The sequence below is a fragment of the Solenopsis invicta genome, chromosome 3 (assembly GCF_016802725.1).
Source record: "Solenopsis invicta isolate M01_SB chromosome 3, UNIL_Sinv_3.0, whole genome shotgun sequence".
In the NCBI taxonomy this organism is placed as follows: domain Eukaryota; kingdom Metazoa; phylum Arthropoda; class Insecta; order Hymenoptera; family Formicidae; genus Solenopsis; species Solenopsis invicta.
The window spans coordinates 1,426,914-1,452,777 of record NC_052666.1 but is presented as its reverse complement, the minus strand read 5'-3'; the positions used below and the strand labels follow the sequence as shown (position 1 = coordinate 1,452,777).

Below are 25,864 nucleotides of genomic sequence, written 5' to 3'. Positions count from 1 at the left end.
CTAAATTATTTTATAGTTCAGACAGATGCCTTTATGGAAATGGGGCTGTAAATATTACAAAAAGCTAATAACTGAAATGATATATATAAAGGAGCAAAATAACGGTCTCAATGTACAGAAAGATACGGAGCTGATTAACGAATCTTATTTTAATTTGCTTGACAGGCTGGTCAGGAGAAATTAAGAACACGGCATAAGACATAGAGACAGTGATGATTTGTTTTGTTTTCTGAACCGCTCCACGTTCTCCGCCATCAATTAGCACTAAGAAGCCACCTCTAACTATTTTCCAGTGCTAAAACTGCTAAATATATGCGATTGAACTTTTAATCAAAGTTTTATTATTGTAAACTTTTTGAAATATAAATATATACTTACATTATGGTTTAAAAAATAAGAAAACTAATTTAAAAATTGTTAAATTACTTAATTAAATATAATAATAGTAAATTTTTGAATAAAATAATAAAACAGCTTTGGTTTAATTATGTCTTTGGTTTTTTTGCAGTCTGGCATTCTTGTGCAGTCTGGCATTGTTTTTCTTCTTATAATATCATTTTGTCTTTTTGTATAATTGTTTCAAAGGATGTTAGAGAGTGTATGCGTGATTTTTATAATTAACATTTGAGTTGAATGTTTTGAACAACAATGTGAAAAAAGTTTCAAATACAAATCACGTATAGTTTCGAATGTTAGAGTTTTGACAATTTGATGTTGATTTTTTTGTACAAGAAAATCGTGTTCATTTTCTAGTAATTTTTGGACAATTAAGAAAGTATATGCTACACACGTAATAACGTTTTTGTTGGGATAACATAAACCTCCTCAATTGTTTGCTGTTATTAAAGATGAAAAATGTTGACACCAGTTAAAAAAACTTTGCAGTATTCGCATTTAAATTTTTTAATTGCTAAATATAAAGTGTGTTCTGCTACATATACAAGAAGTAGCCAAGTGTTGTCTTCGATATTGTTAAGGTCCTCTTCATCAATAACACATGCACATTCTTAATGATACAGGTATATTTCCCAATAAAAAATCAATTTAAAATGTCAATGCATGTTTTTAAAAAAATGTTGTAAATTAATATAAAGTTTCCTATCCAGATAGGAAAGCATGTAGAATTTTAATTTTAGTTTTATTTTAAAATATAAAATATGTTATAATTTAAAATGTAAATTTTGAAATTATTAATTTTAAAATTAATTATTGAAACATATAGCAATCTTTAGCAAATGAAAGCCTAAAGTAAATGCTTAAATAACTGTAAGAATCATGTAACACAATTGTGCCAGTAATTATGAAAGTGGTCTAAATCAGAAATCTATAAAAAATTAATGTATCCATATCTTGTGTAAAAACATGTTTTGTGTTATGATTAAATTATTTTTTTAGATTTTTTTATTTAGACATTTTTATAATTACCAACACAATTATTGCTGAATACATTTTACAAACTAATTTTGTAATTATTATAAAAATTATTGCAGTATATCAAAGTAGATCATTGTAGAATTATCATAACACAATTATTGTAAAAATATCCTATCTGGGTAGCTTCTGAAATATTTTGGATTTATTTGAAATGTTTGGAAATAATGATTAACAATGGAATTAAGAAAATAAGAATAAAATCATGATTAGAAGGAAATCTGGAAATACAGTTATGGAAAAAACAAATTTGTTTAAAGTTTATAAAAAATGCAGTTGCTTGAAGTTTTAATTTATTTTATTTTTTATGTATTCCGATTATTTTTGTGAAATAAGATTTCTAAATTATTCTAAAAAATGTATAAAAATACGATACTTTTTATCTTAATCAAAGAGAAAATTTATTTTTTTTCAAAATATGTATGTGCAGTATCAGCTCATTGTGAAGCATATTTTAAAGACTTACGTAAACATATTTACAAAAATGTACAGGAAATGTGCGTTATCTTACCGACATGCCGAAGCGTACGCAGTTGTGTACCACCATGCGCGTCTGTATGAATAGGCAACCAGTTATACCGACATGTGTGACAACGCAACACCCTGTACAAACTCCTATGCGTGCAGACAAGTTTATCAAGATGCATTTACGATCTATTGATGGAACTATGAAAATAGTATCTGCTGCTATTGTAACTTCGAGCACAAAAAGTACAAATATTATGAATAATAACAATAATGTGAATGCTGATCATACGGATAACAAGATTAACAAGGAAAGTAATAAAACTGAAGATATGCATCAATTTGAAAGTTCAATGAATAAAGGTAATAAGCTGAAATAGATTTATTACAACAAAATAAAAAAAGAAATGAAAATAACAAATTATTGGAACACAGAAAATTGCGTAACACTCGTTCTAGTCATAAATCCAAATGTTTCAAGCCATATCCAGAAATAAATCATATTAAAAGCAATAAGTTTCCAAAATCAATCAAAAAATTCTTTCTCCGAAATAGTTCTTTCTTACAACCATTAAAAATTAATGGAATTACGTATGAAATTCGGAATACGTGTTTTTTTGACTCAATTGCTCAAATTATTATATTTACTGCTTTGAAAGATGTAAACTATTTTAATTATATCAGTAATTTTAATAACAAGTTTCTAAAATTTTATCAATTAATTTTTAATAATGGTCTAAATATCACCTTTTATAAAGAAAGAATGCTGTTTTATTAGACAACAGTGAATTAAATTTACCAACAACGAAAGCTGGCAATGTACATATCATAGTATGTAATAATATTACTGTAATGTGAACAATTAAGTCTCACAAAGGACGAACCATGTGTTAATAAAATATCTGAGTGTTCCTCATAAGTATGCCAAAAAGAGAAACATAATATATCAGTACTTGGTGTTAGTCATCAATTAATTCAAGAAAAGGGGTTCATATATTTAAAAGAAGCACTTTCCTATAACTTTCAGGTAAAGAATGTTAAATGCTAACAATCTGACTATTTTGGACGTTGCACCGAATATGTTAAATTTAATACATACATCTAATATATTGAACTTGACATTCAAATATCTCTGGATGTTAAGATAAGCATAAATTGTCAATTAAACAATTTTCCTTTAACAATAAATATTTTAAAACAAGAATACAAGTAAGACATTTTCTTGCAAGTTTTTTGAAAATAAATGATTGAATTTAAGTTGTAACAAATATTTTGAAAATAAAAGAAGAAAAATTGCGTTTATTACGTTATGAGTGCAATGTTTTTGAGTTTCGGAAGGATGTAACAATAGGAATTACTGTAAAAAATTCGCAATTAATATATATATATATATATATAAATAATTAATATATAAAAAACATTAAATACATGAAAATTATTTATATATGCATACATTCAACAATAAAAAATATTTGCCTCAATAGTCAAGTAGACTAAATTACCCGCTTCGAAAAATAGAAAGATTTCGATTTCAAGTTCGATTTCTGTTTGGGGTATTATTCTTTGCAACAAATTGTTGTAAAATAATTGCGGTATTCATACCGACAGAGGTATTAGAAAGGCCACTGATTAGTAGCAATAAACTCAGTACGCGAGGGAGCAGACTAAGCATAACGAACGTAGCGAGATTCGGAATCGAGATTAAGGCGATGCTGGACCGGTCTCTATACGTGCTTATTTTTGTGCACAGATAACTCTTAATTAACAGATCGCAAAATCCTTTTACACAATTAAAGTAGTGACAAAAACACAGTTCGCTAACTATAATTTAATACGAAAAACGAAAGTTGATTAAAGAATTATAATATAATTGTCGGTTTCTGCAGCCGACTCGTGACAACATGTGCTCATATAAAAATTGTAGACATAGTATGTATAAAATAAGTATCTAGCGAAGTGTGAATTAAATCAAAGAATAATACGGCGCTTGCAGAATGATCCTAGAAGCTCTAGTATAAAAGATATAAGTGTATGAAAATTGTTTATGTAATTTTATCGTGATGTTGGTGCGACAGCACTAGTTTAGTTGCTCGATATTCCGACGGCGGCGCTGAAATCGAATTTGCAGCGAAGCGTATCGCTGGATCATTACAACGACCTAATTTATCGACCTTACTCAGGCTCGTAAAACTTTTTTAGTGCCCTGAGAAAAATTTTTGCATCTAGCGTAACAATGCCGTTGATCGTAAAATCATAATAAAAATATATAACGGCTACAAGTCGTCTGTATCAGATTATGCATTAGACATAGAGAATTGCAAGTTGAAAATTAGAATCCAACCAGTCAAAACAAAACGCAAAATTCAAATTATCTGACTGGTCAAATTCTAATTTTCAACTTGCAATTCTCAATAATTTGATGCAAACTTTAAATTCTTTTTAAGAGAAATATTCCAGATGATATTCACTTATTGTTAGATTATAAAATGTGTCATAATAAAAGCAATCACATTTTATAATCTACGTCAGTGCTCGGAGTTATGCCTCGTGCTCACAGGATGCGGCAAGGCTTGCCGCGCGGCAGACGTTGGCTGAGGAATATTTCGATAGCCAATCAACGTCTCGTTCGCCTGGATGTAATTTCCGCCTCGCGGCAAAAGTTGGATCGAGTTCAACTTCATGATTGGCTACCATGCCAACTTCCGCCGCGCGGCAAGCCTTGCCGCGTCCTGTGGGCACGAGGCATTAAGCTAAGACTCCATGTATGCGGTGAGCTGCGGCAAATGGTGCGGTGACCAATCAGAGATCAGGGATCAGGCGGGCTGCGGCAAGCTCCGGCATGCCGCACCGCACTGCGTTGAGATCAAAATATTTTAATTTTTCCGCATGCCGCATGCCGTTCGGCTAGAGTCGGCAACTATCGAAGATTTTCGGGGATTAGTGAAAACGGTGAAAACTGTTGAATATTTACTAGATTTGTAGGTTATTGTCATACTGCATCATACGTCGTACGAAGCAATGGCATTATACGAAAATACATCTGTGGAATACAATTCTGAAGATTTTAATGAACTCATAATTCATTACATTAGAAGCCGCCCACAATTATGGGACTTAAAAAATAAACAATATAAAGACAACGTGGTAAAAAAAAAATTATGGTGTGAACTGGCTCAAGAACTTAATGTTAGTGGTATGTATTACTTAAAAATATTTATAGCGTCTTTATAAGAAAGATATGTTAATATACTTCCTAATTCTTATCGAAGACTGTTAATTAATAATGCAAATTAAAGTTTCTATTCTAAGTCATACTCTTTTAAAACAATATCAGTATTTATTGAAATAAAATAACATTTTAAAAATTGAAATTTATTATAAATATATGTTCTTAGATATAAAAAAAGTATAATGTAATAATACTTGTGTTATATTATTTAATGTTAATATTAAAATTATGATAAATTTGTAGAGGATTTAGTGAGAAATCGATGGAGGAATATTCGAGATCGGTACATGAAGGAGAAAAAGAAATTACAAACAAAAAGTGGACAAGCAGCTGTTCAGTATTCTGTATGGTCACTTATGCCAAGTTTAAGTTTTTTGTCAGATACAGTGGAACCTCGCAAGTAAGTTTACTTATTTCGAATATATTTATGATGATTTTATTCTAGTTGATAAATGCATATTAAAATTCATGATGTTAATTATATTATTATTTGATTGATGATTGTAATTGTCAATTCCTCATTGTCATAAACAATATGCTTCACGTAAAATAATAAGTTTTGTTTTCAATTAGAACTGTGACAAATTACGAAAATTTCGGCATTGAACATCCTGTATCTATTGATGCATTGTCACCAGCATCATCGGAAACATTTGTAGATATACATAGTGCATATGATACACAAGAACAAGGTAAATTAAAAAAAAAATTTGTAATAAATAATTCTGTACACATAAAAAAAATTTCTTGTACAGTTAACTTTATATGCAAACTAACATAGTTTGAAGCCGAGATATTGTTCAAAAGTCTGATTTGAAACTGTGTTACGAAATACCTTGTACAAGAAAATTTTCTTCATATAATACATTTTTAACATTAGAATGTCTTATTATATATTTTTAAACATTATTTTACAGTACACAATATGGAGGATACCAATATAAGACAGACAAATCAAACAGAATTTTGTTCACCACAGTTCAGGTCATTGCCTCGTCCTAACAGTGCCTCGTCTCGTTCTAATAGCATCTCGCCTTATCCAAGCAGTGCCTCGCCTCGTCCTAACAGTGTCTCGCCTCGTCCTATTGATGCCTTTCCTAGTTCTACAGGAGCTCCATTTATTCGTACTTCGAACATTTCACGTCCTGAGAGCATTTCACCTCGTCCCTCGAGTGCACCATATCTTCGAGACAGCGTCTCGCCCTGTTCTCGGAGATCTGATACAGTGGGCAGCTATTCTCAACAAAATTACGCACAATATGCAAAACGAGGTAAACTTATTGTGTTTCGTTATTTGAAAATAAGTGATATATTTAAATTACTTAATTATTAAAAAAATAGTTTTAGAGTGCTTCTATCTTATAACTGATTTACTAAATATCTTAATTATATATGTTATTACACGGTAAAGAATTTTTTTATAGGTATATAATTATATATATTTTAATATATATGGACATTTGATTTGTATAATTATATGTATAATTATACATAAAAAATTTTTTTACCGGGTAATAAAAAAAGTATTTAATTAACCAAATTTTACTTCATTACAATAAAAATTATGTATCTCATAATTGCAAAAATTTGATAAAAATATATATAATAATTATATTTTCATAATATTTATTTTTCTTTTTTAGCAAAAAAGCAATTGCCTGAAACGCGTACAGATGCGGTCGACCAGGCAATTTTAAACTTGGTGGAAAAACGAAATTCAACCGACACCATGAATTCAGACGATCTCTTTTATTTGTCTATATCGCGGGATTCACAGCAACTAAACGTAAATGCGAAATTACGTTTAAAAGCACTAGTATTACAAGCGCTTTCTCAAGTTGTAACAGAGGAACAAAATAAAATCTAATCAATTGCATTTTTTATAAATTATGTATTACAATCAATTAACCTTTTTCCTATTGCATATACGCTTCCCGTTGATAGTTCGGAAGCTTATTCCATTGCCAAGGTACCTGACCTTCTTTCATAAAATAGTCTGTATACATTTCTCGAATTCTTTTAGCGTCATTTGTACAGTTTCTTGATGTATTTGATGCAAAACCTCGAAGTGCGCCAGATGGTTCTTCGTTTCGCCATTGACCAGGTTCTACATTTCCATAGCGATCTTCTACATCTACAAAACCTACTGGAACGTATCTTCTTTGTGCAGGCAAAACGTTCAGTTCCGCATTTCGAAGCCAATTGTGCAGTACTACACAACTTTTAACTATATTATCTACAGTTGAAAGTGATGCAACAATTGATCGTCGGAATATTCTCCACCTGGCTGACATTACTCCAAATGCGTTTTCGATTAGACGCCTTGCTGTACTCAAGCGATAATTAAAAATAATTTTTTCTGGACTCAAGTTAGTACCAGAATATGGTCGCAATAAATTTTTTAATAATGGGAATGCAGCATCACCAACAAATACTACGGGAAGGCAAATATTTGTGCCCGGTAATGTTTTGGGTGGAGGCAATGGTAATGTTCCTGTTTCGATGCATCTTCCAAAATCTAAATTTTGAAAAATACCTCCGTCGCTTTCTCTACCAGCAGAACCGATACTAACATATACAAAGCGAAGATCAGCATCAGAAACTCCCATTAAAACAGTACTGAATGTGCCTTTGTAGTTATAGAAAGCTGATCCTGTATTTTTAAAACATTGTGCGGTAACGTGTTTCCCGTCAATTGCGCCGACACAATTTGGAAAATGCCATTTATTTTCAAAGTTTTCTGCGATTTTAATCCATGTTTGTAGAGTTGGTGGAGGAAGTACTTGAGGCTGTAGTGTTTGCCAAAGTGCTTCTGTTGTTTCTGCAATTATTTTCGGTACAGTAGATTTACCTACGCGGTAAAGATAATGTAGACTTGCCATACTATCCCCAGATGCAAGGTATCGCAACGTCAATGATAATCGTAGTCCTGGATGCAATGGTTCTCTTGTCAAATGTACTTTTGTAACAATAGGTTCTATCATTGCTAATAATTCATCAAATTGAACGGGAGACATGCGATGAAAATTGTGAAAACGTTCTGCGTCACGGCGAAGTTCAAGCACAAGGTTATCATAAGCACCTTGAAGATGACGTTCGTCTATAATAGGATGAACCCACCATCGAGCTGTTCTCCGATTAATTTGTTGCCTTTCTAGCTCTTGTCGTCTTCGCCTTCTTCGTAGCCACAATAATAAAGCAAGGTGATCGTCATCGTAATTCATTTTGATATTATTGATGGTAATTATTCAGTTTAGAGGCCTCACCTCCGATTTTGACGAATTTAGGCTTAATTGACGCGTTTTTGCATATAACGAATCTGGCAGAAAAAAGCGACAGCAAGGGTCCCTACGCAGGGTATCGCTGTGAAATAACATTATCGCATAAAATAAAATTATATTGCTAAAAGCTTTCGCTTTACTAAATTGATAAATATAACATAAATTAAATTAAAGTAGGCAACAGATGTTCAGTATAGTAATAGACTCACACATTTTATATTAAAATACACTATATTTAAAATATGATAATGTTATCATATACAAAATCTTTTGCCTTACTAAATTTATAAGTTTATCATATATTAAAAAGGAAAACTTACAATTAGTAAAATTTAATTTTTATGTTTTTATATCTAAACTACGATATGGTTACTTTAACTTGAAAACGTCAACAGCTTCGATTTCCGCACGTGGCGTGGCGTTAGGCTCTACCGCGTACATGGAGTTGCCTTCCGCATGCGTTTGCCGCAGCTCACCGCATACATGGAGTCTTAGCTTTAGTTGCTCATTTCGAGCCGATTCTCGAAGCGACGCCCACTGTCCCCCCACTACTCGCCGCTCGACGATCGAGCCGACGATCGCGCGGCTGTAGCGGAATTTTGTAACTCCTTAGCGACAATTCGGTATCGTTACAGCGTCGTTGCGCAGATATTATACATGGTAGAAAAGCTGCGCGACGACACGTAACGATATCCCTAGCTGTCGTTAAGAGTTACAGAATACGGCCCCTGGCGCTCTGCATCAGGAGCGTCTCTGAATGAAAAATACGCTAGTTGCGTACCATTCGAGAAATTTGTCGTAAAAAATTTTTCTTTTTACATAATTTTTATAAATAAAATTTTCTGTTATTTAGAGAAAATTTTATTTATAAAAATCTGTTATTTACATTTTCTGTTATATATTTTTGCAAAAATATAAATGACAATAATATACGATAATTAGAATTAAGATAAGTTTTTCGCATCACCTTTGAAGTACTATTGCAGATGCGTTTTTTAAAGTCGTTTTTCTCGTATGTCTATTTGACAAAAATATCTAAGAAGATTATTAAATATACGGTTCAAGAATAAAATATTTTAATGTAAAACATTTAATTAAACACGAGAACAGGAGAATTAACTAATTTTTTAAAAAATTAATTTGATCTTCTAAGTCGTTTCTAGGACATGCATCATCTTTAACGCGGGAAAAGAATACGATGCTAATAAAAATTTTAATTTTTTTTCTAAAGAAAAAACTCTCATCGATTCTTGATTTTACAATTTTGTCACTTAATGAAATGTTGCTCACTTTTTCAATAGTTAAAAAATTTTTGAACGATTCTATTGCTATGATAAGGCATTTCTTTACAAATTTCCCTTTAGTGAACGGCTTAAAATTTTAACAATTAAATTCAAAATTACGTACGACGCTGTAAGAGCTTCTACTGAAGATGTAGCATTATCGGCATAAGAATTCGAACCTTATATTTGTAGAAACTAAAATCTTTTTGATGAATTTATTTTAAAATTCCTCAATCAAATGGAATTTCTTCTTGTCTATATATTTTGAATACTCACTTGTGTGTATGTTTAATATTATAATGTTTGACGATGGCATTTTTTATGGCAGATAGTAACTACATAAAAGTTGATTTTATTATATAATAAATTAATGCAAAACAAATTTTCACGCCTTGTCAAAAGATTACACATATCTATCCATTCCTTAAATGCATTTAATGGTAATATTATACTAAATAAAAGGAAATAATGTTTACAAGTTCACTATTATACTTTTCTTGTAATTTTTATAGCGCGCACCTACTCCTGCTGCGCGCTGATATGAAATTGTTTTTCTTCTTTCTCTGTTTCTCAATAGTTGTTTACCAGCGAGGCGCAGGCGACACGTGTACGTTAAAATTCTTACCTCTTCATATATTTTACATAATTTAAAAGATATGGAAACAGATTCATTGAAAGCGTGCAGTGTTAGCTTGAAGTTTTTTTTTTACACACGGTGACGACAAAGATATCGATTCGGTTGATTTATTTAATGAATTAAAAATTTTGAAAGACAATTTCTTTTCAGAAATTAAAGATTTGAAAAATCCGTTGGATATATTGACTTACACGTATTCCAATAATCTTGAACCATCCTTTCCAAATATTTGCATATCTCTTCGAATTTTGAATACAATGCCTATATCTGTAGCGTGTGTTGAAAGAAGTTTTTCTAGATTAGAGCTAATTAAAAATTATTTAAGATCAAGTATATCGCAAGAAAGACTGGTGGGCCTAGCAATGATAGCAATTGAACATGATATATGTACGGAGTTAAATCTAGACGATCTCATTTCTGAATTTGCCAGTTTAAAAGCTCGTAAAGTAATTTATAAATACAATACTGTTTATTTTTAAAAATGTATTTTTTTTTAGTATTTAAGTAATTTATTTTGTTTAAAATTGTATTATTCAATTTATATTTATATATGTGTGTATAAGATGTGTACAATATATCATATTTTCTTTATGTGCCTTTTCCACGAGGAAGATTGGTGACTTCCGTCTCGGTTTACATATCCCTTTAATCTTACCAGCCGAAATACTTTGCAAATAAATATATACATTTATATTTTATGTGAATTAATTATATTTAAAATTTTGTTGTTATATATTACATGAATGGAAAGGAATATGAAAAGAGGGGGGGCGCTTTTTAAAATCTTGCATAGGGCGCCGAATATATTGGAACCGGCCCTGCTACGATGCAACGATTATTCGATTATCCTATCCCTCGACATCAACTCTCTCTGTCGTAACCGTTCTTCTTGTCCTCCCCCTCCCTCCTAACTCTCCATCTACCTATCACTTTTCATAATAACAGTTCCCGCTACACTTTTAATTTTGATGAGTTTTAGAATTTAATCTTACCACGTGGATAAGCATAACGAATTAGATTCACAAGTAAGAAGGTAAAAATTAATCGCTCATTGATCAGACTGTATTTTGAAATTCATAAAAAAAATATGTTGTAATTATTTTTTCGTTGATCATATTCTTCATACCTTCTTACATCATGATTGTTATGATAGAAATAAACATATGAATGAATGAATAATAAGTCGAAATTATTTTTTTATTAAATTGTTTTAAAACGTGTATGTAATCGGACGGCAAGAAATTGGACAGATCAGAAATGGCAAGAAAAAGTGAAAATTCTGAAGCAGATCTGTTGCTTTCCAATAACGAAATAAATATGGAAAAGATAAATCTTAGTAAATCAATTGAAAATTTGGATAATAAAGATGATATAATAATTACGTTAGTAACATGTTAAAAACTTTTCACGGTCTTAAGTTTATTCTCTCGTACGTTAACAACTTTATCTTTCCCGGTCACGGACTGTTTCTTTCAGTGTAATATTTTTTTTATTTATGAATAAAAAACAACTCTTCACAATGAAAGATAAAATCCTCCAAACATGTATAATATAGACTTATATATGATATATGCAGATTAAGGGAATTTTTCTCATTTTGAAACAGTAAGAAATGAACAACTTTTGCATACTGTTTGCATGTTGTGTTTACGAACACAAGATTGTCTTTATAATTTATTATGTTTATTTTGTGAGCAACGTTTTCTAAAATTTTTTTGTTAATACCCGAGTATTAATATCCAAAACATAATAGTATAAATGACGAAATGTGAAGCAATCTTTTTCAGTAGCGTCTAAGTAGCAATTTAGAAAATGCGGTTTTGAAAAAAACCACATTAGTTTTGTACAGGGTATTCTCAATGTTTTAATAAATTTTATCAAATATTTAATCAATTATTGAATATAGACATTTTTATGCTAAAAAAGATTGTTTTAATTTTTACTTGTATCGATTTTGGCTTTTTTAATTGCAACAAGCAATTGTCTCTCGGCTTATTTGATCTCCAATCAAATATTTAACATTTTGTTAATTTTATAGATGACATAATATTATAGAACACATTTTTTAAGATCTAAAAATTGAAGCTATTTGAAAATTTGAAATTTTAAAGTTTCTACTTGAAAAAACTTTTTTAAACACAATGAAACGTGATTATCATTCTGTATGTTATTTAAAGCATTACTTTAGAAGAATTTTAAGATCAAGATATTTTTCATTTCCTCTCCATCTTGCTTCCATATTAACAACGTGACCTTATTTCTTGACAGAATTTATAATGAACGGAACAGAAGTTATAACTATCTAAATTGGTACTAAATGTGAATGACAAAAAAAAATGGAAATTGAACGTACGTAAATTACGCTCTTATCCGTGTGTGATATTTCATGCTATCTCTGACCCTTGTGAACTGAAGCAAAGATAATTCCTTCTTTGACAGTTTCAGAAAATGTATGCATGTTCCGCAATATTGTAAAATCTTATTTTCTCTCAGAATAAGACAAAAATTAAATTCTTCTAATTAGTTTCAGAAGAAAGTTAAACAATATCTACGTAGGGGGCAGAGGTAGCAATCGTCAAGAATATTTAGAGTCAAATGGCCATGTCATAGATTATTGACTTCAGTTTTTTCCCTCGTGCTTTACATCTTTCTCCTATCGTTTATTAATGTTATGTTAATATTTTGCGAAAATCAGAATCTTGTTTTCTTGAATTGCCGACATAAAAACCATATAAATTTTTGTTTTAAATAAATTTTAATTGTTTGACAATATAAATGCAAATCTTGGTAACATAAAGGTATGCTGCAAATCCAAGTGTGTAAAAAATGTCTTATTAATTTGTTTTTGCTTAGTTTTTCCCTTAAAAATAACACTTGTACTACATTGTTTTGATAGAAGCAGAAAATTGTCGCAAAATTTTTGTATTCTTAAATTCAATACAGAAAAACTTTTAACTTTTTTATTATTTTAAAAACAAATGTATAATACATTCTTAAATTAATTACAAAAAGTCTACAGTTGTATGAAAAACAAACTATATTCAACAACTGTAAATTCATGTATGTAAAAAAGTCATTTATGTATGGTATTTAGTTTTTTGCTTAAAAATTTTACTGCTAAGAGATCTTTTTTTGTTTGTTTTTCATACAAATTTAGAATTATTGTAATTAATTTAAAAATGTATTACATTTATTTTTAAAGTAATAAAAAAATTACAGATTTTTTTATATCAAATTTTCCGGCTTTATCCAAATTATTTAAAAAAGAAGTAGAAATGTGTTCTAATGAAAATGTATTAAAAAATAATTTTAAAAAATGACAAGACCGGCTACACCTATTAAAAACAGACTTTCATGGTCAATAACTTTCTAAGTGAATTTACGAACATTTATAAGATTCTCCAAATTATGCGCTGCATACTTGCCGGATTTAAAATATAACTTTTTAAGAAGAATTAAGAAATGTAATATCATAGAAATTAAATTGCTAATTAATTTAATAATGTTGATGCTTACAAGCAATTTTACTATCTCTTATCCGGAAAAATGAAAGAATTTATCGCGAGAAATATTGGCCAGGATTTTAACCTAAATCCTCCATCATTCCGTGCGAGTGTTTTAACCAGTTTAATCATTGAAGCACTTGATGTAGTAGATATTGAAAAATTAATATTATTGATTGTTAAATTAAGGGGACGGAAATATTTGGGGTGGTCACTTAAAATGGGACACCCTGTATATACATATATATATATATATATATATATATATATATATATATATATATATATATATATATAGGGTAATTACGGTATTTACGCCGCGGGGGGATTTACACCGCAAGTGTAAAAAAAAATAGAAAGAGTGAAGGTTATTTATTCACAACAACTCTGTTACGTGCCTTTATGCTATATTAGTATTGTGTTATAATTGCAGTTTTTTACTGTTAATATTAACGAAAATATCATGAGTTGAATCGATTTCCTAATGTAGTGAGTAGCACGATCGCGTATTGCGACTTATATAAAATGATTATTGTAAGGAATGTAAAAGAGTTAATATTATTTCATGATATAGTAAGTGTAAAGGGATAGTAAAAGATGTAGTATATCAAAATACAAGTGTTTAGCTCTTATATTCTTTGTTTAAATTGATACCTCGTACATCCCGCCTGTTTGGGATATACAGAACTTTTAGCGAGCGGGATTTACAGCATAGTATAGACAGTCCGTTGTCGAGAGGCAGCACCATGCGCCTGCACAGAGTACATAACGTGCACGTCCAAGCGGCACCGGCGCGCTCTGTTATTCTAACCTCTGTTATCCTGTTATACGAAATATCAATAGTGTTGTCATTTTTTTACGCAAATCGATGTGCAATATTGATGGGATCCAGCCTCTCGATTTTCAGTATAATAATTTATATTTTACTTAACGTGGTTTTAAAAACCAGTGTGTCGAGAATTCGACGAGACCCAACTCACCCAGCCGAGTTCTCGATTTCACGGCCAGTGTGCCGAGGATTTTGTGATCCAGCAGTGCTCAAAGTAAGTAGAATAATAATAAATTTATAATATGTACGCAACATACTTTGTGTGAGATATGTCACGATATCTATCGTAAACGTCGTTCTACAGATATCATAACGTCCACGTGTCTTTCGGATTAGGTGTATTATTGTGAGAATAAGCAACTAATAATAATCATAATGTTATCTAGATATTGTTTCCAAATGTCGCCAACGTTTTATGGTCCTCGAAAAACAAACCGAGCGTCATGGACGCAAGAAAATCTTGATAAAGCTTTGAAAGATTTGCAAAATAAAAATGCATCAATAAGAGATATTGCTTTAAAAAATAATATTCCTGAAAAGACCCTCAGGACTCGAATAAAAGAAAATAATTTTATTAAAGGAAATCTGGGCAAGAAATCTCATCTAGGCGAAGAAATGGAAAAAAAATTAGTCGAACATGTTATAAAACTACAATCAGTAGGATTTGCACCTTCAAGAAAAAATTTAAGAAAACTAACTTTCAATTTATCACAAAAATTGGGTCTGAAACAAGTTTTTAATATCGAGAAAAAAATTGCTGGAAAGGGTTGGTACAGGTCATTTATGAGAAGAAATCCTACTTTGTCCATTAGAAAACCCAGAGGAACGTCAAATGCACGTGCAAATGCAATGAATAAAGAAGATATTAAGAACTATTTTGATTTATTGAAACAATGTCTCAATGACAATAACTTGATGAATAAACCCAGTAATATTTATAACATGGATGAGTCTGGTCTGCAACTGAACAATGAACCTGATGTTGTGGTAGCTCTTAAAGGTAGTAGAAATGTTCAAATTCGTCAATGTGCTGAAAGGGGAGAAACAATTACAATAGTAACTTGCTGTAATGCGGAAGGTTCATTCTTACCACCATACTGCATATTTAAAGGTATTAGAAAGCAGGAAACATGGGACATGAATATGCCACCTGGATCTGTTATTAAAATGAGAAAGGTTTGATTATACTAAGATATACTATTATATACTATATTTTAATATATTATAAATATAAATATATAAATAAATAAACAAATAATAATTTAAAAAAATAAATAATAAATAAATAAAAATAATTAAAAAAAATAAATAATAAATAAATAAATACAGTCGTTTTAATATATTACAAATATATAAATTAGTAAATAAATAAATAATAAATAATTATAAACAAAATAAAGAAATAGAATATTTTTACAATTAATTTATATATTCTAGATTAAATTGAAAAATAAATCTATAATATATATAAATTCTCATCTATAAAATTAATAAGAAAACAATAAAATAATTTATATTTTGGAATATAGGAATCTGCCTATATCAATGAAGATCTCTTCATGGATTGGCTGGAAAATCATTTTATTCCAAGAAAGAGTCCAGGACAATGTTTATTGATTTTGGATGGCCATGGATCCCAGACAAACTCTCCTGATATGCTACAAATGGCAGTGGATAATGATGTCCATATACTTTGTTTACCTAGCCATACTACACACTATCTTCAACCACTTGATAGAGCATTTTTTAAACCTCTAAAAACATATTTTCGAGATGCTGCCTGTGAATGGGGTAATGCAAATCCAACGAAAAAAATTGGAAGAATTCATTTTGGTCTCTTGTTAACAAAAGCTTGGTCTCAAGCAGCTACTATCCAGACGGGAATATCAGGTTTTAGAGCAACTGGTATATATCCTTTTTGTCCATCAGCAATACCAGAATATGCATATCTGCAAAGTGCAATTCAACATGAGGAATCCTCAGAGAGTGATAAAGAAATGTCACTTCCTATAATTACAAATTCATCAAGTACTCATTGTCAGACGTGCATAATGACAGATGAAAGCAAAGTTGGGTAAGTTAATATATTTTTTAATTAAGTTAAAATTAATGATTTATAAAATTATTTAAATTATGTTAAAAGTTACATGAATAAAAAACTAGTTAAAAGTTATGTTAAGATAAAATTAACTCTAGTTACATTAAAAGTTAATATTTAAAAGCATTGTTTATATTATATTAAAAATTTTCAAATTAGATTATTCAAAATAATTATAATATGGTTCACCTAACAAATTTTTAATACATTATTTCTAAATTAAGTTTATATGAAATGACAAAAAAACTTACTTTTTATGTAGAAATATATTTGTTAAAAAATTTTTTTTTACATAAATAAAATTTTAATTTAGGAAAAAAATTAATAAATTAAAGTTTATGTTTCAAAAATAACTAGATAAAAATTAAATCATTCAAAATTAACTAAGTGGTTAAATTTTTAACTTTATTATGTCACTTTATCTTTTTATTTAGATACCTAACTCTGAATGAAAGTCAGGCGCAGCCTGGACCGAGTAACATGAACCAACAACCTCCACTTTTAGCAGAAACACCTACTACAAAAACATATCAAGTTCCAGTACGACGAATATTAAAAGAGATTTCACCAATACCAAAGACGGACCACCTTCATCAAGAAAACAACAAGCTACACTAGTAACAACTCCTGAAATAATTAGCATAAAAAGAAAAAAACGAGGATTGCAGGAATCAAGTGCAATAAATGAAGTCATTGATTTATCTAAAGAAAACGAATGCGATTGCATTGAATGTTATGAATCATACAATACAACATTGTCCAAAGTAGATTGGATTCAATGCATAAAGTGTAATAAATGGTTACATGAAACATGCACATTGTATAATGATACATGTAACTTATGTAAAAGAGAAGAATTAAAAAAAGCAAAAGAAGAAAAAAAAAGTTAGAGATGCAAAAAGTACAAAGAATAAGAAAGTAAAAAATAAAAAGGAAACAAAAAATATGAAAAAGGGTGTTTAAAATTTAAATTTTCTTCTTCACATTTAAAATTTAAACTTTCTTCTTTTTATGCTAATTATATAACATATAATATAATAATTATAATGCAATATAATATAATAATATATACATATATCTTGCAATATTTTATGTTCAATAAATATACAATTTTATAACAAAACATTGTGTCTTTAAATCAAAATACAATTCTGTAAATCTATTTTCTGGCGGGTCTACGTTACCACAATTGTTTCTTTTCAAACCATTATGTCATTACATTTTTGTAAATAATATTCCAAGTAATATTTTCTAATTTTTAAGTTTAGAATCAATTAAATAACACATTGATGAATGTAATTGTTAAGTTTTTAATTGAAAATATTAATTATTAACATAGTTGTACAAAATGGAAATGGAGGCTTTAATATTGCTTTTTCTTCCAATACGTGTTATAATTAAATTTGTAGACAAATGTTACGCACAGACTGAACAGCGAGTTAAATATATCGCATATTTTTGACTAATACAATTAGATTAGGGTTGAATTAGGTTAGAAATTCATGGGGGGGGGGGGCAAAGCCCCTCCTCCTACCAAGCATTTACTTTTTCAAGTCGCTACATTACATGAATTACGTCGGTGTGACAGGTATGACAGGTATCCTAACCTCAATAGTCGTCAACTTTAGTGCTTGATATTTTGGTTCGCGGGGTAGTATGACACTTTTTTTCTGCCAGATTCGTTCGTTTCGTGCGAAAACGCGTCGAATGAATCTAATTTCATCAACATCGGAAGTATTTAACTTGCTGTGTCCTATTTATTTTATGCGCAACTGGGACTCATTCCTTTATTCAGTATTCTTATAATCGTTTATTATTCTGATACTTTAATAAACCTTATACACACATTTTATAACTTACAGATTATTTTACTGGCTTATTTATAAATATTATTTATCAATTTTTTAGACGGCGTGTATCCCGCCCATGAAAAGTCATATAACCCACCCCATTGGGATATACGGCAAAAATGCAAGGGTTTATAAAAGTTTTTTTTCAAATATAAGAAAAGAAATATTTTGTACTTCAAATTTTTTTTATAGTAGTAGACAATATGAAGTTTTTATTGGTATAATTTATTTTCCTTAAATATAATAAATAATACTTAAAAAATTAAGTTTTTCTTAGCTGCGGCGTATATAGCGCAGTTACCCTATATATATATATATATATTTATATGTTTATGTTTATTTCTTATTTTTCTCATTTATTTAATAATTAATCAAATATGTCGAAATTCAATCTGAAAATAATTCAATTAATAAGGCCAGATCAAGGAAAGTTATATTTGATCTTATATAAAAAAAATGATACTGATATTAAAAAATGGAAAGTTGTTTTGAAAGATGGTAGTTTCATTATCTGTTCTTAACTTTCTTCGAAACTGAGATTGATGAGTTTAAACGGTGTTTCAATCTTGTTATCAGTTTAGAAAAAATTTCTATTAATGCTCTTTTGGCATAGAACCCTCTATATTTAATCTCCAAGAAATCCAAACAATAATGGCTCTAATAATAATACCATCATTTGTTCCAGTCAACGATAGATATAGTAAGCTTTAAACTGTAAGAACTTAACCAATCATAATCAAATGTCAAAAGAATATTCGACTAAAATTGATCAATTTTTTACAATATAGACTTACTATCTATTGTAGCGGGATTTAATCGCTCATCAAATATAGTTAAATTTATTTTTGAACAACAAATATACTCGGCGTCAAAAGTAAAGTATTACCTAATCTGATTCTCAAAAATAGGCGAAATTCAAGAGAATATAATTTTATAAAAAAATGATCGTAACAAAATTTTCAAAAAAAAATTATACAGCTTAAAACTTTTAGTTTTGAGATTGGTAATTTAATAAACAATTTACTGATTATTTACGAAGCTACACGGATTTAAATGAAGAGGTCTCAAAATTTTTTACAAACTTTGCCAAGCTCCATTACGTGTAAAGCAAATAAAACTTTCGTACTAATAAGATTTACAGTATTTGAAAACGTGAATCTTTATCTTTAATTTGCGTACTTGTTGAACGTTGTGCATTTTTTTTTTTTTTTTTTTTTTGACAAGTTATTAAACACTGAAGCAAACATGGTCTTTTTTGCTTCATTGTTAAATAACTCGGTGCATAAAAATTGCACAACGCTTAACAAGTACGCAAATTAAAGATTTACGCTTTCAAATGCAGTAAACTGGATTTCTATACGATTTTACACGTTACACGCCATGTAAGATTGCAATTTTTGTAAAAAATTTATTTTTATAATATTCTCTCTTTGATCTCTTTCCTTTTCATCACATTTTACATTTTAATTTAATTTTCTTCCTACCGTCTTTCTTTTTTTCCTTCCTTCTTTATCTTTGATTTTTGTTTTTATTTTAAACCTTTCCCTTTTTTATTTGTTTATTTTTTCTTTTTTTGGTTTTCTTCCCTGTCTCTTTTTTCATTTTTTCATATGCTCCTTTTTTTATTCTTTCACTTTTTCTATTCTTTTGATTTCTTGCATGTAAGCTTTTGTTATTACTTATAAAATATAATCTTAACTACTCTCAAAAGTAATATATTGTTTAGAAATAAATATAATAATGACAATAATCCATTGTCTGAATTCAAAAAATTAGACGGAATGGATTTATTAACATCCAGTGATGATTTGGATCGAATAGAACCTTATGATTCAACCGTGTAAGTATGGTTTAAAACATTTTTCAGTTTTAACAATCTACAATCATGTATTACAGGAGAAGAGGTAGTATGGCAAAATAAAGCATTTATTTCTGTTTTATTGAATAACTTTGTTTATTATTAATATTTTCTAATGAAACTTGAACGATTACATTCATCAGAGTTTTGTTTGACAGATTCTAGACTCAAAATAATGAAATATTTTTCATTTAGGACGTGATTTATAAAAATAAAATACATTGCAATCGGTGAAAGAAAAAAAGTAGTTGTGATATGGCTATCCATAAAAACTAATTTAAAAAAATTAGTTTAGTTCAAAAGAAATTTGACAGTACTTTCACAGTATCTTGTTACAAAATTATATATTTTTAATTTTCCATTGTTTAGAATTTTTCCGATTTAGAATTTTCCTAGAAATACTATTAGAAGTTTCATTAAAAATATCATGTTATTTCTATTTAACATTAAACAACAAACATAAAATAATGTCTCTAATGTTTCTAAACACCGCTTTTTAGAATAACTATCGATTTATCGAAGAAATATTTCGTTATAAAAATTACGTTTAAAAAATCATATTAACGAAATTTCATGTTATTACTTTAATTTTGTATAACTTGAAATGTATAAGGTCAAAAAAAAGTTAAATAACAAAAAAAACACTCGAGTGTATGTACCTTCGTATGATAATACACTCAAGTTTAAGAATAATGAGGAAGTGTACGTAATTAAAGGTTAAATGTGTTCCTTGAAAAAGCTTAATAGTGCTCAAAAGTAGAAATGTCTTATAACAATTGTCAGTCATTACGTATATTAGCATCACAAAAAACGACGGGCTACTAAACGAATAACTCCATAGGCAATTGTTAGAATACGTCACCTACCAACGAAAATAATAGGAATAGCCATATTGTCGACAATAGCCATAATACCCTCTTCTCCTCTAATAAATAAACATTTGATTGACATATTTAATAAATTATTATTAATAAAATAATTAATATTTCATAAAATTTTACATTTTTAATTACATTAATTCATAAATTTATTGTTACAAAAATAATAATAATATATTATTTAATAATACGTCTAATGCATCAACCCAATCAATAGTTAATATTTTTAAAAACATTTAAAAAAAACGTTGAAAATAATGGGTTAAATGTCCTTTTTTCCATTAAAAAAATGCTTATTTTAACGATAAAAAGATGTTTTTAAATGATATAAAATATTTTTAAAAATTTTTTGAAAACGTTAAAATTATTAGAATCATACCCTTCTTTAAAAAGTATAAAAAAATTTATTTTTTAATATATAATAGATTTTTTTTTCTTTAATATAGAATTTTTAAATAAAATTTTAAAGTAGTTCTTCAAGTTATAACCGCATCAAATATTACTTAACTTATGCTACATCTGTGAATTAATTTCGAATAATAATCAATGTACATTTCTTATTAATGCAAAGAATAAAAAAAAATTGTCTATTGATTGGAAAGCTACTTAAGTTTTAACTCTAATTTGTATTAAAAGAATTAATCATTAAATCGTCTTAATAATTCCATTATTTTTATAGCGAAATAATCGGATATGTTGATGGCATAGATGCTCCACGATATGTAGGAGACAAACGTCAGTACAAAGTCTTAAAATTGTTTTTAAACAATGGATCAGGAAAACGAGTCCAAGTAATAACTTGGAACGATAAAATTGATAGAATAGAATCTCATATAAAATTCAATTGTGTAGGTGTTTCCATAACACATTTCACATAATTTTTATATACATATGTATACGAATACGACTTACATATATTATATGTGTCTCACAATTGACAAAATTAAAATAATAATATAGAATTTCGTTAATACGATTTTTTAAGCAAAATTTTTATAACAGAATATTTCTTCGATAAATCGATAGTCATTCTAAAAAGCGGTGTTTAGAAACATTAGAGACATCATTTTATGCTTGTTGTTTAATGTTAAACAGAAATTTCTTTTGAACTAAACTAATTTTTTAAAATTATTTTTCATTCATTTAGACGGTGCACTAGCACAACCAGCAAAATTAGTGCAATTTAATAATGGTAATATGCCTTACAAATTACAAATTCAATCAAATACAAAAATTTCATGTTTGGGAAAATTTAAATTTGAAAATATAACAAACCAGCCAGAATCAGAAAAAATAAATTTTTCAGAAGTTTTAAATACGACAACAAGAGTCAGTAAGTTTCGCAGAATTATTAATTTATTGAGGAGAAGTGGCAGAGAGTAATATGGCACTTATTGCCATTTTATTGAATAACTTTGTTTATAATTAATATTTTCTATTGAAACTTGAACGATTACATTCGTCAAAGTGTTGCTTGACAGATTCTAGAATCAAAATAATGAAATATTTATTAATTAGGACATAATTTATAAAAATCTAATACACTGTACAATGGGTGGAAGAAAAAAAGTGGTTGTAATATGGCTATATATAGAAATAATTTTTAAAAATTAGTTTAGTTTAAAAAAACAGTTCCTTGTTATAGAATTTTATATTTTTAATTTTCCATTGTTTAGAATTGTCCTAATATAGAATTTTTCTGTGTTTAGAAACTTTTTCTGTGTTTAGAAATACTACTAGAAGTTTCATTAGAAATATTATTTTATTCCTGTTTAACATTAAACAACCAGCATAAAATGATGTTTTTAATGTATTTAAACAACGTCCTCTAGAATGATTATCGATTTATTAAAGAAATATTTCAATATAAAAATTTTGCTTAAAAAAACCATATTAAAAATAATATTCCATGTTCTCGTTTTAACTTTGTACAGCTCGAAGTGTGTACAGCTAAATAAACAGTTAAATAACAAAAAAACATTTGAGTGTATGTACTTTTGTATGATAATACACTTAAGTTTAGGAATAATGAGAAAGTATGTGTAATTAAACGTTAAAAGTGTACCTTGAAAAAATTTAGAAGTGTTCAAGAGTAAAAATGCCTTATAACAATTGTCACTTATTACGTATTGGTATATTAGCATCACTAAAAAATGGCGGGATACTAAGTGAATAACTCTATAAGCAATTATCGGATTACGTCACCTAATAAGAGTAGCTATATTGTCGACAATAGCCATAATACTTTCTTCTTCTTTGTTATATAAAAACTAATTTATACAATGCGTCACATTTTTATAAATAACAAGTTAAGAAATAAATATTTAATTATTTTGAATATAAAATCATTTAAATAATATTTTGATGAATATAATCGTTCAAGATTAAATATAAAATATGAATTATAAACAAAATTATTCTGTAAAATACAAATGGGTATCATATTACACTCTTCTTCTTTAAAATTTCTCTTGTGTATTTTATTTCGTATAAATTATTTATTTTTAAAAAAATTGTTTATTTTACAATTTTTAATTCTTAAATTGTTTTCATTGTTTAAATGTTCAATATTAACGTTTAAATTTTAAAAATTTTTGTTTAAAATGCTAAAATAGTTTATTATTTTATTTGTATCAATTTATTTTATAACTTCTCTGTTAGAGGGAGAAGTGTTATTAAATATGAAACTTATTTATGAATATCCTATATTCTTTATTTATTTACTTTTATTTTATTTATCTTTTATAAATATATATTTTTAAAAAATTAATATAAAACAAATTTAATATAAAATAAAATTCTTTAACAATAAATATCTATTACAGCATTAAAAGCTTACATCAAAACAAATTTTGCATCGTTCTATAATAATAAATTAAATAAAAAAATTGGTTGTGGGTCTATTACTGACGGAAAGTATAAATTAGAAATACATTTTTTAAATTTTAATGATGAAAATTACGATTATCTTGATCTTAAAAAAGATGACAAAATAAAAATTATTGGATCTATACAAAAAACAGGTAAAACATAGAAAAATGTGTATAAAATATAAAGTGAAATAATTTTATAAATACCCAGATAGCAAAATGTGATAACTCAATCTAAAGTAAATCATTGCACAGATTAAAATGCTTATTAATTGCTATTAAGTTGCCTTTTATTTAATGCGACGAAAATGTTTTAGTTCAGTATCATGCTTCAGTATATGCTGAATATTATTGTCGCAAATGTAGAAAGATTATTGAAATCAATCTGTCATGAGTATATTGCTGTAAATTGTTTAAAACTTGCTATTACTACATATTTTGAAAATTATTTATAGCAATCCTCCTTCGTATATGTGTAAAGTTTCATACTTAATGACCCAATATATAATAATAATATAATATATGAAATATTAAAAGCTTTGTAACGCGCGCGTGGGGCGCGTCTGTTTTATTCTACTACTTAAAAAATTTGTATCGGAAACTAGTGCTATTCTGATTCTGCTGCCAATTTGTTAAATGCTGCAAATCAATTAATTCTGTCGTGTAATAAAAATTTTGTCATTATATAACAGATTCTGCACAGAATTTCTAAGATCTTTTGGATGGTGGGTCCAAGTAAAGGCGCAATACAATAAGACAAGCCGCACTATCGACCATAGAAAGTAGTCACCTTCTTCTTACACCTACCTGAGAACCAAGACATGATGTTTTCAAAACCATCCATAGGGAGAGATGGACAATTTTTTGAATAAAGGATAATGAATAACGAATAAAATTTTGAGGAAGGTATATAAAATCACACGAATAATACAAGAACGAAGACCTAGCTGTGACCGTAGAAGACATTCTTGTTTAATTTGTATTGATACAGCAACGGTCAAAATATTTCTCTTTACTATCTTAATTTTGAATTAATAAAGCTCAGTAGAATCTTAGTAGAAGATTAAACCTTAATCTGCAATAGATGTAGTGATAGTCTTTAATCTTTCGCTCTAAGTTTTAATTGAATTGTGATATTTTTTTCAGCAAAAAACTCTCATAATCATTTTGCAAGATTTATTTTCAAACTAGCCACTCATCTTTCATTGAATTTAACATGTTAAGAACAATAGAAATTTTCTTATTAATATTTATAGAAAAATAGCTGCTATTTTTCGACTCATTTTGTAGCTCAATTGCAAAAAAGGTTAAATAAATAATCTAACTTTTGATAATTTGTAGTGATTATAATATTATTAAAATCAGATTAATAAAGTTCAAATAACTTTGTATTCTTATTTATAAATTAAATAAATAAAATTACAAATATGTTTTGGACCGATAATGTAACAACACAATGATAATAAGGAAGCCTTCTTCTGTCGCAGCTAGATCTTAAGTGCCTATATTTATTCGTGTGATTTTATATACTTTTCCGAATTCAACCAGAATGTGCGCCGAATTTTTTCCGGTCATAACACAGCATGTCGAATAAGAATTAGTAATATCACGATTTTTATTTAATTAATTAATTTAATATAATAATTGATGCT

At 28.2% G+C, this 25,864-nt stretch overlaps 4 protein-coding genes across 7 annotated transcripts; 3 read left to right on the top strand and 1 right to left on the bottom strand.

Annotated features, from left to right (window-relative positions):
• The first annotated feature begins 4,664 nt into the window (after positions 1-4,664).
• LOC105201591 (putative protein TPRXL) lies at positions 4,665-7,012 on the top strand. Of its 2 annotated transcripts, none has more exons than XM_026141224.2 (5): positions 4,665-5,089; positions 5,369-5,525; positions 5,699-5,817; positions 6,043-6,396; positions 6,769-7,012. In XM_026141224.2, exons 1-5 carry the CDS (start codon positions 4,915-4,917, stop codon positions 6,990-6,992), a joined length of 1,029 nt encoding a protein of 342 aa, XP_025997009.2. In that variant the 5' UTR covers positions 4,665-4,914; the 3' UTR covers positions 6,993-7,012. The 2 variants fall into 2 exon arrangements, with proteins under 2 accessions (XP_025997009.2, XP_039302965.1); XM_039447031.1 differs by having other exon boundaries at positions 4,947-5,082.
• Positions 6,997-8,910, bottom strand: LOC120357182 (protein ALP1-like). 2 transcript variants are annotated; one of them, XM_039447030.1, is made up of 3 exons: positions 8,727-8,910; positions 8,392-8,488; positions 6,997-8,302 (listed from the first exon to the last, which is right to left on the bottom strand). In XM_039447030.1, exon 3 carries the CDS (start codon positions 8,140-8,142, stop codon positions 7,042-7,044), a length of 1,101 nt encoding a protein of 366 aa, XP_039302964.1. In that variant the 5' UTR covers positions 8,143-8,302; positions 8,392-8,488; positions 8,727-8,910; the 3' UTR covers positions 6,997-7,041. The 2 variants fall into 2 exon arrangements, with proteins under 2 accessions (XP_039302964.1, XP_039302963.1); XM_039447029.1 differs by having other exon boundaries at positions 6,997-8,488.
• A 5,653-nt stretch (positions 8,911-14,563) lies between these two features.
• On the top strand, positions 14,564-17,652 carry LOC105202492 (jerky protein homolog-like). Of its 2 annotated transcripts, XM_026141955.2 has the most exons (4): positions 14,564-14,872; positions 15,045-15,834; positions 16,188-16,732; positions 17,191-17,652. In XM_026141955.2, exons 2-4 carry the CDS (start codon positions 15,058-15,060, stop codon positions 17,372-17,374), a joined length of 1,506 nt encoding a protein of 501 aa, XP_025997740.2. In that variant the 5' UTR covers positions 14,564-14,872; positions 15,045-15,057; the 3' UTR covers positions 17,375-17,652. The 2 variants fall into 2 exon arrangements, with proteins under 2 accessions (XP_025997740.2, XP_039302962.1); XM_039447028.1 differs by lacking the exon at positions 14,564-14,872 and having other exon boundaries at positions 15,020-15,834.
• A 2,549-nt stretch (positions 17,653-20,201) lies between these two features.
• Positions 20,202-24,459, top strand: LOC113005834. The gene is made up of 4 exons (XM_026141735.2): positions 20,202-20,446; positions 22,022-22,191; positions 22,478-22,675; positions 24,168-24,459. Exons 1-4 carry the CDS (start codon positions 20,388-20,390, stop codon positions 24,374-24,376), a joined length of 636 nt encoding a protein of 211 aa, XP_025997520.2. The 5' UTR covers positions 20,202-20,387; the 3' UTR covers positions 24,377-24,459.
• Positions 24,460-25,864: the final 1,405 nt, after the last annotated feature.